This window comes from Macrobrachium nipponense, chromosome 49 (assembly GCF_015104395.2).
Source record: "Macrobrachium nipponense isolate FS-2020 chromosome 49, ASM1510439v2, whole genome shotgun sequence".
Lineage (NCBI taxonomy): Eukaryota > Metazoa > Arthropoda > Malacostraca > Decapoda > Palaemonidae > Macrobrachium > Macrobrachium nipponense.
In genome coordinates, this window is record NC_087224.1 from 9,401,127 (window position 1) to 9,417,002 (window position 15,876).

The 15,876-nt window shown below is 36.0% G+C and overlaps 1 protein-coding gene across 2 annotated transcripts in view; it reads right to left on the reverse strand.

Annotated features, from left to right (window-relative positions):
- The window catches only part of LOC135205326 (uncharacterized), a 170,294-nt gene that overhangs the window by 10,622 nt on the left and 143,796 nt on the right, over positions 1-15,876 (reverse strand). For both annotated transcript variants that reach the window (XM_064235769.1, XM_064235770.1), the window contains exon 2: positions 748-783. In XM_064235769.1, coding sequence (XP_064091839.1) covers positions 748-783 — 36 coding nt within the window. The remainder of the gene's footprint in view (positions 1-747; positions 784-15,876) is intronic.

Consider the following 15,876-nt stretch of genomic DNA (forward strand, 5'->3'; position numbering starts at 1 on the left):
GAATTTTGTACGATGTTGCATCAAGATGTCTGTCTGAATAGATGGCATTTGTAAAGATCTTGATAAAAAACCTTTTCTATAACAAGACACGAATCCTGTCTTGTTTCAAGTATGGCTGCATGTAAAAATAAGCGAAGATAGTTTATCTTTTTTTTTTTTTCTTTTATCTCCAAAGATTCCCCTCGAATGAGTTACTATATTGCCTAAAGCTTTCAAGGCGATTCAGAACCGTTTTCTGGTACGGTATTGCTATCTGCACCCCAGCACCTGAAAGATAGATGAAATAGGCGATTTCTCCCTTCATGCTACTGGTGTTGTCAGGACTGAAACTTAAAATACCGATTCAATCCTTATCCAGGTCAGAGACGATTGGAATCTTTGACAAGGAAACTCTATTATTCATAGCTGCATTGAGTTGGGTTTATTTTGTGTTCAAGTGAATAAAACTGGTTGGATAAAGAGGCCTCTTTTCCGCATCACTATTCACCAGGGAGCTGACTTCTTTTGTTTTCGTGTTCTCGAGATGAATACATAACTGCATTCATTTTTCTTTTTCCTCGGGTCAAATATAGTCCTCTGCCGAGATGTTATAAGACACTGGGTTTGTGCCCTGCGCTGGTCATGTTATGTGTGAGGTGATAATCATACAGGTCCATAATCCCTCGTGACTTGAAGTGCTAATTTAACAACAGCCACAAATTATAATAAAAATAATAATAATAAAAAGGAACCTCTTGGAAGACTTACTTTCCTGTCCCAGGCCGAGCGACGAGGCTTTGGTCCCTGCAATGAGAAGAAAATAGTCTGATTACTTCAACCATCCCATGATTTTATATGCATACGTACGTTCATACGTACACGCACCCTTACCGACACCCACACATTACATATATGACTGGTAAAAATGTTCTGTTTCAACAGAATTCCATCTAATAAAATGAACCCATAAAAACGCCAAAATATATAAAGTAAGTACTTACTATATTTCAGAGAATGCTGTCTCTCTCTCTCTCTCTCCTCTCTCTTCTCTCTCTCTCTCGGGTCTCTCTCTCTCTCTCTCTCTCCAGGTAGGTAACTGTTCTCATACATTACCGACCCACCTGAAGAGAGAGATAGCAGTCTCTGAAATATGGTAGGACTTACTATCTACATTTTGGCGCTTTTATGGGCTCCTTTTATTATATAAATATATATGTATATTTCAAAATCGACATTATCTGGAAAGAAATTTCAGTGGATAACGAAGGAAAAAAAAAGAGAAAAATCATCAGAAAAGAAAACAAAATAATCCGACTGATCTGTAAAGATAATCACGACCTACGAGTTAGGACACAGCTGGGAACAGTTTCACTTCTCAAGATACCTCGTGAGTATTGGCCATTTGTGACTGGGGAATGGATTTCCTGAGGGATAAGGTGGGTCAAATACATGAAAGCTTAGTTGTTAAAGTCGGTCCGTCCCTCAAGAAATCATTCGAGCTTAGAAGAAGTTAAATAATTCAATAATTTCTATTTCATTCAATATTTTATAATATGTATTTCATTCAATAATTTATACTTAGTTTTCATTCAATAATTTATACTTTATTAAAAAATTGTATTTCATTCAATAATTTATAATTAATATTGCATTTAATAATTTGTAGTTTACTTTTCATTCAATAACTTATAAATTTGCATCAGAGAAAAATGATTCACCTTCAATTTTAAAGTGGATAAACAAGGAGTGATCCAACCTCCAGCTGACTCGAGTCGCGTGGAAGATTTTCCATTCACACATAAGTTGTAAACATTATATTCCTAACATAAAGTAAATTATGGTCAAATAGAGCCTTGTTTCACTAATGAAAATCAAAATAAATGCACTGTTTCCTAATAAATAAATTTTCTGCACTGTTAAACATGCACATTATTTATTCTTTATAGTTTCATTCTAATAAATGAATCTTAAATATCCTATCGAAAAATTCCTGTATCTTTAACTCAACGCGAAACACCTTTTTCAGACGTTTTTAGGCTTTTCATAGCGCTTTCCTAACAACAACAACAACAACAACATCAACAACAACAACAATGTAGTTTGCAGGCTTACTCCCCAAGTAAGCGGAAATGGTCGTTCGATAAACGGATATTCCTTTCTTCCAATGTTGTGGGATGTCATACCCGCCAACTGAAAGAATACAGAATGATACAAGAGAGAGAGATAGATAGAGGAAAAAACAAAACGAGAGACAGAGGGAAGCAAAGGGGGAGAAAATTCAAAAGTGAAAGGAGGAGGAGGAGGAGGAGGAGGAGGAGGAGGAGGAGGAGGGTAGGAGAGCAATGCATTCAAGACCTCTGAACAATACAGGATGCAGGGAAGGCAAAGGTAGGAGGGCTCTGAAAAGATTCAGGAATTTGAAAGGGGTTCCATGAAGGTGATGTGGAGAGAGAGAGAGAGAGAGGACAAACTTTATATATCTATCTATCTATATGATATATCTATATATAATATATATATTATAGTATATATATCTAAATATATATAATAATACATAATTATATATATAGATTTATAAGTATATATATAGATATATATATAAAAATATATTATATATATTAGTAGACACATTGCCCTCTTTAAAAAGGGTGACCAGTAGCTACCATACACACACAAACACACGCTTTTATATATATATATATATATATATATATATATATATCTATATATATTATATTATATATAAAAAAAAAAAAAAAAAAAAAAAAATAATATATATATATATATATAAAGTAACACCCTACCTGTATATATAATACACCATTTGTTAATTAATAGTACCAATGTCTCCCATGTATCAACATTTTAGTTTACAGGAATATTTGTAGAAAGTCTGTTAAGCCCTGTCCTGACTCCAAGTGCATAAACAAGTAGACTAACTACATGCTCAGCTTGACGTATATTCAAAAGACGTCAGATGCCGTGTGTGTGTGTGTGTGTGTGTGACTACTGCACATAGATACCCATCGGAAGCCGAACTCTTCCTCCCCACAAATCCCAATAACATCCGCTATTTGGGCTGGATCTCCCATCCACGTTGTTATTTCGGGGAAAGCTTGGTATCACGGCATATGAAGAGAGTCCTACAAAGGACTGCTCCCAAAACGCTGAATGACAAAGGATAATGCAGTATCGGAAATGCCCTCGGGGTGGCAACATTGGCTCCAGAAGATGACGATGCACGCACCAGGCAGATCAGAGAGAGAGAGAGAGAGAGAGAGAGAGAGAGAGAGAGAGAGAGAGAGAGAGAGAGATACGTTCAGTCATATCGAAAATTTATAAATTGATATTTCTAAACTAATAAAAACAATACTAAATCCCTGATGATAATTATTATGGCTCTTTGGATATACATGCATACATATAGTATATATCTATATACATACGTGATATATACATATGTATATATACGTATGTATTGGCTGAGACAATGATTAATTATAAAACTAATAAGGGAAAACAAAGGTTTCAGTATTTTTTGTATGTTTTAGAGAGAGAGAGAGAGAGAGAGAGAGAGAGAGAGAGAGAGAGAGAGAGAGAGAGAGAGAGATACGTTCAGTCATATCGAAAATGTAAAACATAATTTTTCTAAACTAGTAGTAATAATACGAATTTCCTCATAAATCCTATGGCTCTTTGGATATACAAGCTTACATTCATACATATATATGTATATATGAATAATTATCACATCACCGTGATTCATAGAAATTATTCGAGCTACAAATGTCCTTTAATATCTAATTCGCTCTACCTCGGAATTGATATATTTCCATATATGTAAATCGAAGGGGAAATTTTTTAGTTGGTAATAATTTCGTCCCCTCATGAGATCGAACCACCGTCCAGTGGACAGGAACGAAATCAGGACGACATTGACGTTACCGATTCGGTGGTTCGATCCCACCAGGGAACGAAATTATTAATCGGTATAAACTTATTAGCCTCACTGTTAGCCAAATGGGTAACGTCAATGTCGTCCTGATTTCGTTCCTGTCCACTGGACGGTGGTTCGATCCCACGGAGAGGACAAAATTATTATCAACTGAAAAATTCCACTTCGGTTTACATATATGAAAATATATCAATTCCGAGGTAGAGCGAATTAGATATTAAAGGAAAGGACATTTGTAGCTCGAATAAAATATATGCATATATACATATGTAATATTTACATATGCATATATACGTATATATTGACTGAGAGAATGAAGTACGTTTTGTATGTTAGATATACTTGAGAGAGAGAGAGAGAGAGAGAGAGAGAGAGAGAGAGAGAGAGAGAGAGAGAGAGAGAGAGACTGCAATGTTTAGCCGCCATTTTGGAAGAAAATGCATTAAACGAAGTTAAGTCAATTTTCTTGCCAGTTAGGTGAAGTTGATTGAATTCTCAATTTTCCCCTTAAAATCAAGAGTGCATAAGTAAGGGTTTTGCATAAGGATGATTGTCGGACAAGCACATGAAAATTGAAAAAAAAAAAACCATAAGGTTGCATTTCCCTAATTAGTTCCCTGAATTTCCATGAGTGAGGACTTTACGACATAAAAAAAACTGTAATTCCAGTGCTCAGAAACACGCATACAAAGTTTACACGGCTTAATGATGTTATAGAAGTCAGGTGTAATATGAAACGTGAGTATATATATAATATATATATATATATATATATATATCTATATATATATATATATATATCTTAAAAATATATATATATATCATATATATATATATATATATATATATATATTTATATAGTATATATATATATATAGTATATGAGTGTGTACGTATGTATATAGACACACACACACACACACACACACACATATATATATATATATTATATATATATATATATATATATATATATAATATATATATATACATTTATTGCCGGGGTCATAAATTTAAATTTTTGAACACTTGTATTTTTGAAATATTTTATATACATTTATATATATATTTTCCCCTGATACATGATTAATCAAAAAACTTAAATAAAATACAAAGTTTCATTTGAATTAAAAATGTCACAAAAATAAAACAGAAACTTTCATTTAGATTAAAAATAAGATACAAAACCGAAGCCAGACAGAATTTATCACCAACGGAAATTCATTTTTTTTTCTTCTTTTTTTTTTGCACAGATTCCCTTCCACAGAATCATGCGTGTCTTCTACCGTCGGAATTGCAGTTCGCTTGCAGCAATCCTCGTCAAAACAAGCAATTTCTGGTTAATTAGTCCAATTAAGGGCCTTGGGACTGTAATTTATTTCAGTTTTCTTGCCAAAGAACTCCCTGATGACCGGCGCATGTGCCTCAGTAAATGGTCACAGAGGGTTTAGTGCAGGTTCTGAACACCGGTTCAATACATGTTCTGTAAAGTGGTCAAATACAAGTTCTGTACACTGGTTCATTACAGGTTCTGTAAAACGCTTCAGTACAGGTTCGTAAAACGGTTCAGTACAGGTTCTGTCAAACGGGTTCAAGGTTCGGGTAACGCGGTTCAATACAAGTACTGTCAAAATGGTAAGTACAAGGGTCGTAAACTGGTCCAATACAAGTTCTGTAAACAGGCAATGTACAATTTCTGTACACTGGTTCATTACAGGTTCTGTAAAAACGTTCAGTAAAGGTTCTGTAAACCGGTACTATACAGGCTCTGTAAACTGGTACTCTACAGGTTCTGTAGAACGGTTCAGTATAGGTTCCGTAAACCGTTTAATCACAGGTTCTGTACATTGGTTAAGTACAGGTTCCGTAAACCGTTTATTTACCGGTTCTGTACACAGGTTCAGTACAGGCTCAGTAAACCGGTCCAGTTCAGGTGCTTTAAACCGTACCCAAATTGTACTGGGCCAATTAAATCGCCCCTTTGTTTCCCAGGCGCATTTCCGAGAATGCTGGGTCAAAGTGCGTAAGTAGGCCAGTAATATATAAACTTTCAGGTACATAACCTGTGATTACAGTTCATTGTCTGTCTCTTAATGTAGAAACGTGATCTTACCTGGGAGAGAATTGTCGTCGTTAGATATGAATAAATGAGCTGCTGTCTTGGTTTGAATAGGATTTACGCATCTATTTCGTACGTAGTTTAATTAGGAATTACGTATTTATTCCGTGTGGAATTTCTCCCTCTCTCTCTCTCTCTCTTTCTTTTAGATTCTTCTGGAATTCTTATAGAAGATAGTAGAACACGGATCCTAGGCAGCAATATTTGTGTGTGTGTGTGTGTGTGTGTGTGTGAGTGAGAGAGAGAGAGAGAGAGAGAGAGAGAGAGAGAGAGAGAGAGATTCATGAAACACAAATTCGAAATAAATTCATGTAAAAAGATATATTATTGATAATGATGTTCAGCAGAATAATGGCGATATTAATAATGATATATATATATATATATATACTATATATATATATACTATATATATAATATATAGTATTAATAATATTTAACATTATTAACATCACCATTATTCAACCGAACATAATTGGATTATGTAAAATCTTTATGCATGAATTGATATCACATATTTTATAATGCTCTCTCTCTCTCTCTCTCTCTCTCTCTCTCTCTCTCTCTCAAATACTGCTGCCTAGGATAGAGACTGTAATTCTGCCGCTATTATATAAGAATGACAAAAAGAATTTAAAAGTATGTATGTATGTATGTATGTGTGTGTGTATATATATATATAGAAATATATATATATATTTAATAGCTTTTTATATATATATATATTTTAAAAAAAATAGTATATATATATATATGTATATATATATATTTATATACACACACACAAATGCATATGAACAGTTAGTAAAATTATCTGTTACATTTTCCATAAAGACTGCCCACCAATCCCTACATCTCACAATACTCGATATTCTGGCCTCTGTGCATTTTCGTGGCGATCGTAAAAACATCTAAAAACGATCAGAAAGTGTGTCTCTTAACATAAAGCAAAATGACACTATTCCCATAATCCATTTTGTTCCCAGACGAACAAACAAAAAATAACAATACATCGACAGCAAGCGACTGTGCTCTCGTGGGGCGCGTTCAATATCCATAATCCTAGAACAAAGTCAGCGGCAGTTATGCATTGCGACTTATCACCTCGGGAACACGAATCCTTTATTTCGAGGTAACCTGGCCGGGTAGCAGCCATGGCATGCGTGTATCTAATCGGGTCCAAAATTATACTGCTTACGGAGTGAACGTCATTACACAACCAATTTACCCGGCCCATTTGGCAGAGGGTACGCACTTTGATCAACCCTCTCATTACGTCTAAAGTACCATTTTTTTTCCTTCAGGGTTGTACAAGTCAAGTAGGAGTTTATAAGGAGGAGGACTAGACCTTAGCCAAAGGTAGATTTACAAGATTTATAATTTACAAACACGCACACTTCTTGTTTCTATTTATCTATTTATTTTTTTTATGGGGATGTATTCTGAAATATTATTCCATTTTCATACGGAGATTCATTACGTAACTAATGGTGTTATGAATGGCAGTCATGAGGTAATTTCTAGATAATATTGTGTAATTTGTCTTTTGGAATTACGTGGATATGAAGGATTTACCTCTCTCTCTCTCTCTCTCTCTCTCTCTTTATTAGTGTCATTGAATCATGACTTCACTTTTAATGAAATGTTTCAGAATTCTATTCTCTCCTCTCTCTCCTCTCTCTCTCTCTCTCTCTCTCTCTCTCTCTCTTTTTTATTTTTGTCTTTTACTATTTTTCTTAAATCACGATTTTCCCTTTAAAGAAGCAATGTTTAGTCTCTCTCTCTCTCTCTCTCTCTCTCTCTCTCTCTCTCTCTCTCTCTCTCTTCCTAAAACTTAAAAAAAAACAAATTTTGCTACACGCAGAAAATGCCAAAATGAAACTTTGGGCGAACAAGCTCTTAAACATACCACGAAGCATTGAGAGCACCACTCGCCAACTATTATCTACAAATCTTGACTCAATGAGTCAGTCTAAACATGGTTCGTGTTCACAAGCGCTGGGAGCTGTTTACACGCTCTGGCCCTGCTTGTTGTTGTCTGAAATACTGACCGCCTAACAGATTCGGACACGGGAACTGCAACAATAAAAGATAAAACTACAAAGGAGAGCGTAACATGGCGTTACGCTTTACGACCGTGAATGCAAGAGGATAAAAAAAGTAGCGCGAATAAATGTAATTTCATGGCGCGAAATGAGTTTACATTTATTGGGAATACATTGGTTTTTATTGGGCGTTTACTTAGTCATGATTCGGTGAAACTAATGTTCGTGCAATGACAGAAGACTCGGCGAACGTCATTAGGGTTTGAATAAGTAATTTGATTTCTAAATTCTGTTACCTACGGAACATTCAAGTGCTCCGTTTCTGACGGAACATATTATGCATTTGATCTTTTTCTTTCTGAGAAAGGAAACTGTGCCAAGCACTGCTACCTATGAGGTCATTCAGCGCTGAAATAGAAACAGAGTAAAAAGAAGAGGAAAGCCTCTTAGTTGCACTAAGAATCAATTGTTAGGAGAGGGTGGATAGCAAGAAGAAAGGTAATATGAATGGAGGTACAGTAAAAGGAATGAAAGGGGTTGCAGGTAGGAGCCGAAGGGACGCTGCAAAGAGCCTTAAGTAACGCATACGGTACGCTACATGAGGCCCACTGACAGTGCTACCTTCAACGGGGAGGATAACATATGATATGGCAAAATAATGTGGAAAAAAAATAAAGACTTGGCAACCAGTTTCCTTCAGTGTGTGTGAGAGAGAGAGAGAGAGAGAGAGAGAGAGAGAGAGAGAGAGAGAGAGAGAGAGAGTTGAAAAAAACGAAAAGGTGTTGTAAAATCGTCAAAAGCATGATAGTAGCACTCACTCTCTCTCTCTCTCTCTCTCTCTCTCTCTCTCTCTCTCTCTCTCTCTCTCCTAGGTGAAACCATCTAATAGCATGGTGAAGAATCTCATGAAAAAGTGCTCAAATAAGTCGCAAATATCAGTCCAAGTGCAAATAATCACCAGTCTTTTTAAAATAAGAGTAGTGTACTTAAGCGGTGGGTATTATTGACGTCTAAGGCGTGCTAGCTTTTATTTTTTATTATCATTATTATAAAATATTCATCATATAACACTAAAACGAGAACGCCACACGGAGAACCAACCATTTTAACGTTAATATTTACCACAGTACATTTTCAGGGGGTGAGTATCAATGAAAGTACGACTGAAGATGTATATATATATATATATATATATATATATATATATTTATATATATATATATATATATATATATATGTATATGTGTGTGTGTGTGTGTGTGTGTGTATTGGTTACATTTAAATTTAGCTTCGTCATTCATCGCAATACAAGTCCAAGAATCCCCAGTAATCATCAACGTTACTAAGATGGTCAGCATTCTTCTGTTATTAAGATAATTCCCAGCAAATAATTCTCAGAATGATGACCTCGTCTCTCATCACATAATGACGAGAATAGGATACTGGCTGAATGCAGCTGAGGAGAGCAAAGAATTCTAAAAAAAAAAAATAATATTAAAAAAATAATGTACCAATCGATTCCACCTGATGCAGAAGTCGCTTTTTATTCGACTCGTTTGAAAGAGGAGCTCCCTGCATACAATTCAGTGAATGTGTCCATGACATATCTAAATAATCTACTATATAATAAAATATTATTATCATAATAATCTGCAAACGTCCAGGCTAAGATATCTAAATATGATAATTTATCTAAATAATCTAAATGATAGAATATTATATCTACATAATCTGCAAACGAACAAGTCTTCCCCCAGGCTGGGATATATCTAAATATATAATATTTATATCTAAATAACATAATATCCACATAATCTGTCAAACGAGAAAGTCCTCTCCCAGCCTAAACAGTATTTTGAAATCTCGTCCTACCTTGCTTCTGGTAAACGCGAAAAGGATTTCTGAAGTAAATATGGATCACTAAGAGTCCAGCTCATAGCAGGCGTTTCTCTGTCGAGAGAGGAAATTGCTTAATAAGAAAACAGTAACACCTTGTGCTCCCAGAGCGGATAATTTGACTAATTAACTTTGTAAATGGCGAAGGCTGAGACGATCACACCATAAGAGGAATAATTTCTTCGTTGCATTAAGGACACGCCTGCTTTGACAAAAGGAATCCGAGTGTGTATATATATATATATATATATATATATATATATATATATATATATATATATATATACTATATATATCCGCACGAAGTTGAACCATGAATTCTAAATTCATTTGAATTGTTTTATTTCTTTTGTTACGTAACACTTTATTACATCATCAGGGAATCTGTTAATTAATAAAATTACTTAAAGAGTTATATTTCAAGTAATTTTATTCATTATTTAACAGATTCCCTGACAATGTAATAAAGTTATTATACGAAACGTAGGAAATGAAGAATTATAATTTAGTACGGTTTCCATGGTGTACCTTTGCGCTGATGTGTCCTATACTGGCCGTCGCCTACCTTTGTCTTTATATATATATATATATATATATATATATATATATAATATATATATATATATATATATATATATATAATATATATAATGTGTGTGTTTATGTGTGTATGAACTTTTTCTCCCGTGAAATGTAAACAAAGAACCTCAAGGTTACAGTAACACCCTGTCTCTCTCTGGTTGACATCAGGTATGCTATGACATGAAACTTGAACGGATATTAGGGCGTCAATTACGACCAAACTACCTCCAATAAATTAAGCAGTAATGGACCAAGAGCAAACTATCCAATCCCGAAACTTCTGATCCTCCTCAGCTTCGAGACGCAGGAAGGCAAATTTACTCAAGATTTTAAGGACCCGGAGTGAGGCGCCAGAATTGATGGACACATTAATAATAATATACGTCCAGGGTCATTGATTTTTCTCTGGCAAGCCGTAAAGATTTGACACTCATGAGTGATATGCATGCAATGAATAATAATAATAATAATAATAAAAAAAATTAAGTAAAAAATGCATCGAAGTTTCTTCGGAGCGGAATCGAGTTTTCTTTACAGCTTATAATGTTGTATGGATCTCTCAGCCGCGGCTGTGAAACTTTCAGCCACGGCCCGGCTGGTGGCCTGTGTCAGACCCAGATCATGGTTAACTTTAACATCGAGGTTTCTTCGGCGCAATCGAGTTTTCTGTACAACGTATAATGTTGTATGGATCTCCCATCCGCGGGTCGTGAAACTTTCAGCCATGGCCCCCCGGTGGTGGCCTGTGTCAGACCGCCCTCCCCCCAGATCACGGCTAACTTTAACCTATAGTAAAATAAAAGCTACTGAAGCTAGAGGGCTGCAATTTGATATGTTTGACGACTGGAGGGTGGATGATCAACACGCCAATTTGCAGCCTTCTAGCTTCGGTAGTTTCTAAGATCTCAGGGCGGACAGACAAAGCCATCTCAATAATAGTTTCCTTTTAAAGAAAACTAAAAATTGAAGAAAGAATGAAGGTTGCTGACAGGGTTGGAAGCATTCGAAGTATTTTTAAAGTCTATTCTTATCATATATTATTCCCGAACATATTCAACGTTACGCCTCAAGACACGAAGCCAGGACTAAGTCAAGGATGTGGGAAGGAGACGAACATACGTCAATAACTCTTCTAATTAAAGTATGCGAAGTTAAACAACAAAACAAAATAAAGGAAAATGACGAAAGAAAATCCCTCATACCTAACGAACCTCCAAGTGTCTTTCTTTGCATTTCCATGTAGAGGAATTTAATGACTACAAAAATTGACGAATAAATCTCAGTTCCACTGTGGTCCTGTCGACTAATCATCAAGCAAAAATTGGACGTCGAAGAATTCAGGGGGCGTTGCCTCCAGACAAGAAACGTAGAATAATAATTAATGATGTCTTGTGAATTTATGAGTTAGTTTTTATAAAATAATGCATTCCAAGGAAGAGAATATTTGGGCTAAACTGGTAATTCAAATAAATGTTTTTCTATCTGTCATTCTTTTCGTAAATGTGTGGGTGGAAATTCTTTGAATAACTGGGTATATATTAGATCCAAGTCGCAAAATATTCCAGCCATTTTCGAAGCAGTCTTGAGCCTATATTGAAATAAGGCGTAAGTCGGCCACGGTGTGTGTGTGTGTGTGTGTGTGTGTGTGTGTGTGTCCTTTTACATCGGAGTTACTTTGCAAATTGGGCATATTATATTCTTTTGTAAAAAAGGAATTCCCCAAAACAAATGTTTACCTTTCCATTCACAAAACATTACAGAAGGAATGCAGAAAACAGGAAGAGAGAGAGAGAGAGAGAGAGAGAGAGAGAGAGAGAGAGAGAGAGAGAGAGAGAGAATACTCATAGTAGCATGAGTCTTGAAATGGAGAAACAAAAACACAAGTTATGTAATGGTACACATAAATCTTAAGAATAAATCTGTACAGAGAGCTTTCTGGAATCTCTTCGACGATTCCCACTCCAGCTGGAAACGGGAATCGGACAGATTCCCGAAAGCTTTCTATACAGATTTATTATTCTTAAAATTATGTATCCATATATAACTGTGGATTTGTTTCTCTATTTTTTTTATTATTATTATTATTATTATTATTATTATTATTATTATTTATTATTATTATTATGTTCAAGAATAATGAATAAATGATGGATATGAAACAGGATAATGCCCCAACCAATAGTGCTGGGGGTCCCAAACTGAAATAAATCCGTAATAAGTAACAAGATATAGAATATAGAAATTAGGCCAAAGGCCAAGCACTGGGACCCCAGTGAGGTCATTCATCTCTGAAATGGTAATCGAGAGTGAAAAGGTCTGGAATGGTGTAAGGAAAACTTCAAAGTAGTCACAATATGACTCAATTATTAGGAGAAGGTTAAAGAGAGGAAGATGGAAGAAAGAGAATATGAACGGAGGTACAGTAAAAAAGGGATGAAAGGGGTTGCAGCTAGGAGCCGAGGGGTCAGTCAATAATGCCTGCAGTGCACCGCTAATAAGGGACAGCGAACCAGCCAGCTAAACTCACACCCGCGCCAGTCGGCTAAATGACCAAATCGTTTGATGTCCCATCCTCACACACACACACACACACACACACACACACACACTAAATGGCAGCTTCATTGATTGCAACTGGTGACCTGGATCCTAAATGACCGTGTGTGACGTTTTCATTAGCCCGGCGCTAATTGCCCCCAGCCCAAATACGAACTCTGTTCCAGAATAGGATTCTGAACCTTCGCTGCTCTTCCTGTGGCGGGGGAATTAGCATAATGTGGTTGCTCCTAGTACACCTTGGCTGTGTTGATTTACGGGATTGTTTGTCTGTATGGTGTTTAAATTTTTTTTATTTTTTACGTTGCATGGAACCAACGGGACCAACGGCTTTTACGTGACTTCCGAACCACGTCGAGAGTGACCTTCTATCACCAGAAATTCGCATCTCTCACACCTCAATGGAATGTCCGGGAATCGAACTTGCGGCCACCGATGTGGCAGGCCAAGACCATGCCGACCATGCATCTGAGGCGCTTTGATGACGGGGTTCGGTTCAGTTTTTGCATGTGCAAAGAATGATTCGCCCGGTTGATATAGGAGCCAAGCAACTAGGCGCTAATATAGAACCATTCAGTTAGGACGCTTATACAGCAATATAAAGAGATTCGGACACGAGTTGAAGCTATAAGTAGTTTGTAAGCTTACTCCCCGAGTAAGCAATAATCTACTTTAGCATCCTGGAAACACTTTTCTAAAAAATTCAAGGATATTCCTTTTATGGATTCAAAATCATTTCAATTTTATGGAACAAATATCTTCAAAATGAATTCTATTCATTTTCAGTAAACTCTAAGAATAATGATCTACTTCAGCAACTGTGGAAAACAAATATGAGAATTCATGAAAAATCCTCTTATGAATTAGAAAGCAATTTCATTTCACGAGCAAAAATAAAAAATGAATGAATAAATAAATTGAATCCTTGACCTGAATTATATTTCATGTAAATAAATTCAAGAACAAGTAAAACCAGCTAAAAAAATCCTTATGCTTTTCAAATTAATTTAATTTCACTGAAAAAAAATACTTCGACATGAATGTTATTAATCACAAATAACCTCAAAAATAATAATCCACTTCAGGAATAAAATATATGTAAATAAAAAGAATTTTAATTCTTCCATATGGCGTATAATGCTGTAACAAACTCTCAGCCACAGCCCAAGAAACTTTCAACCACGACCCGGTGGTGGGCTAGTGGCCAGTCCTATAGCGTTGCCAAACGTACGATCATGGCTAACTTTAACCTTGAATAAAACCAAAACTGCTGAGGCTAGAGGTCTGCATTTTGGTACGTTTGATGATTGGAGGGTGCATGATCAACATACCAGTTTGCAGCCCTCTAGCCACGGTGGTTTTCGCTTACTCGGGGAGTAAGCCTACAAACTACTTTGTTGTTGTTGGGGGATAGGAAAGGTCTATGGAAAAGCCTGAGTTAAAGATACAGGAATTTTAGGAGAGGATATTTATGATTTATTAATTAGAATGAAAATGTAAAAAATAAATAACGTGGATATTAAACAGAACAGAGCTATTTTTTCTAATAAAATATAGCGTATCTAATTTAATTTTCGTTGGCGAAACAACGCTCTATTTGACCGTAGATTTCAGCACGCACCCCGAGCAAGCTGGAGGTCGGGTCACGCCTCGTTAAGATCTGAGGACAGACAGACAAGGAGCCCATCTCTCTGTAACGACTTTCTTCCACTGGAAATCTACTTCAGCGCCTTGGACGTAAATAATCAAACTTCTCACTCACAATCAGGAGGAAAGTCGAGAGGGTCTCTTCGAGGACGTCACTTGAACGTCCTTCCTCATTCTAGGGTCCCCAGGACCCGAAGGATGCTGCTACTCATACGATCTTTTCTCTCTCTCTCTCTCTCTCTCTCTCTCTCTCTCTCTCTCTCTCTCTCTTTTTAAAGAGTAAAAATATTGATAAACACGGAAGTTTTTTGCTTTGTGTGTGTGAGTGTATATAGATGACGAAGTCTGAAGTCTCTCTCTCTCTCTCTCTCTCTCTCTCTCTCTCTCTCTCGGGAATGGTTAAAATAAGTTTCGAATTGTGTGGTTTATGAGTCAAATTCTGTTTGTTTTTCTGCCCTTTTGCAAACAAAAATAGATATATTCTCTCTCTCTCTCTCTCTCTCTCTCTCTCTCTCTCTCTCTCTCTCACCTGTGTAACTAGTGAGGGGAAGGGAAAAATCTAATGAAACACCAATAATTATAATTAAGTTGGTTTGTTGTTTATTATATGTATAAATATCATTTTTCATTTAGTCATATCCGACACGTTCACCAAATCTCTCTGCCAGGTTCCCGCTATAATTGTTTGCAACAGAAATCTATTCATTTTACTCTTCCCCGAATGGAAAATAGCGTCAGACTTATGGCCAACTTTTAAACGCCATTTTAATTTTCCACTTTGCTCCTGCTTGCTAAACAGCGGGATTTCCTGATAATCTGTCACGGGAGATACTATATTTGCTTTCAGGAATTTTGTTTTCGTTTATTTTGCTTTGATACGGAGATTTGCCGGTGCAAGCGATCATGGAAAATATAGTTTCATGCAGAAAAGCGTCGCAGTTTTAAATCTCATGTCAGAAAATCTAGGATCTCTCTCTCTCTCTGTCTGTCTCTCTCTCTCTCATAAAAGGATTTGAATTGCTTGGGCTATGATATGAGTAAAATTCGGTATGTTTTTGTGTATTTTCTAGAAAAATTGATATATATATCTCTCTCTC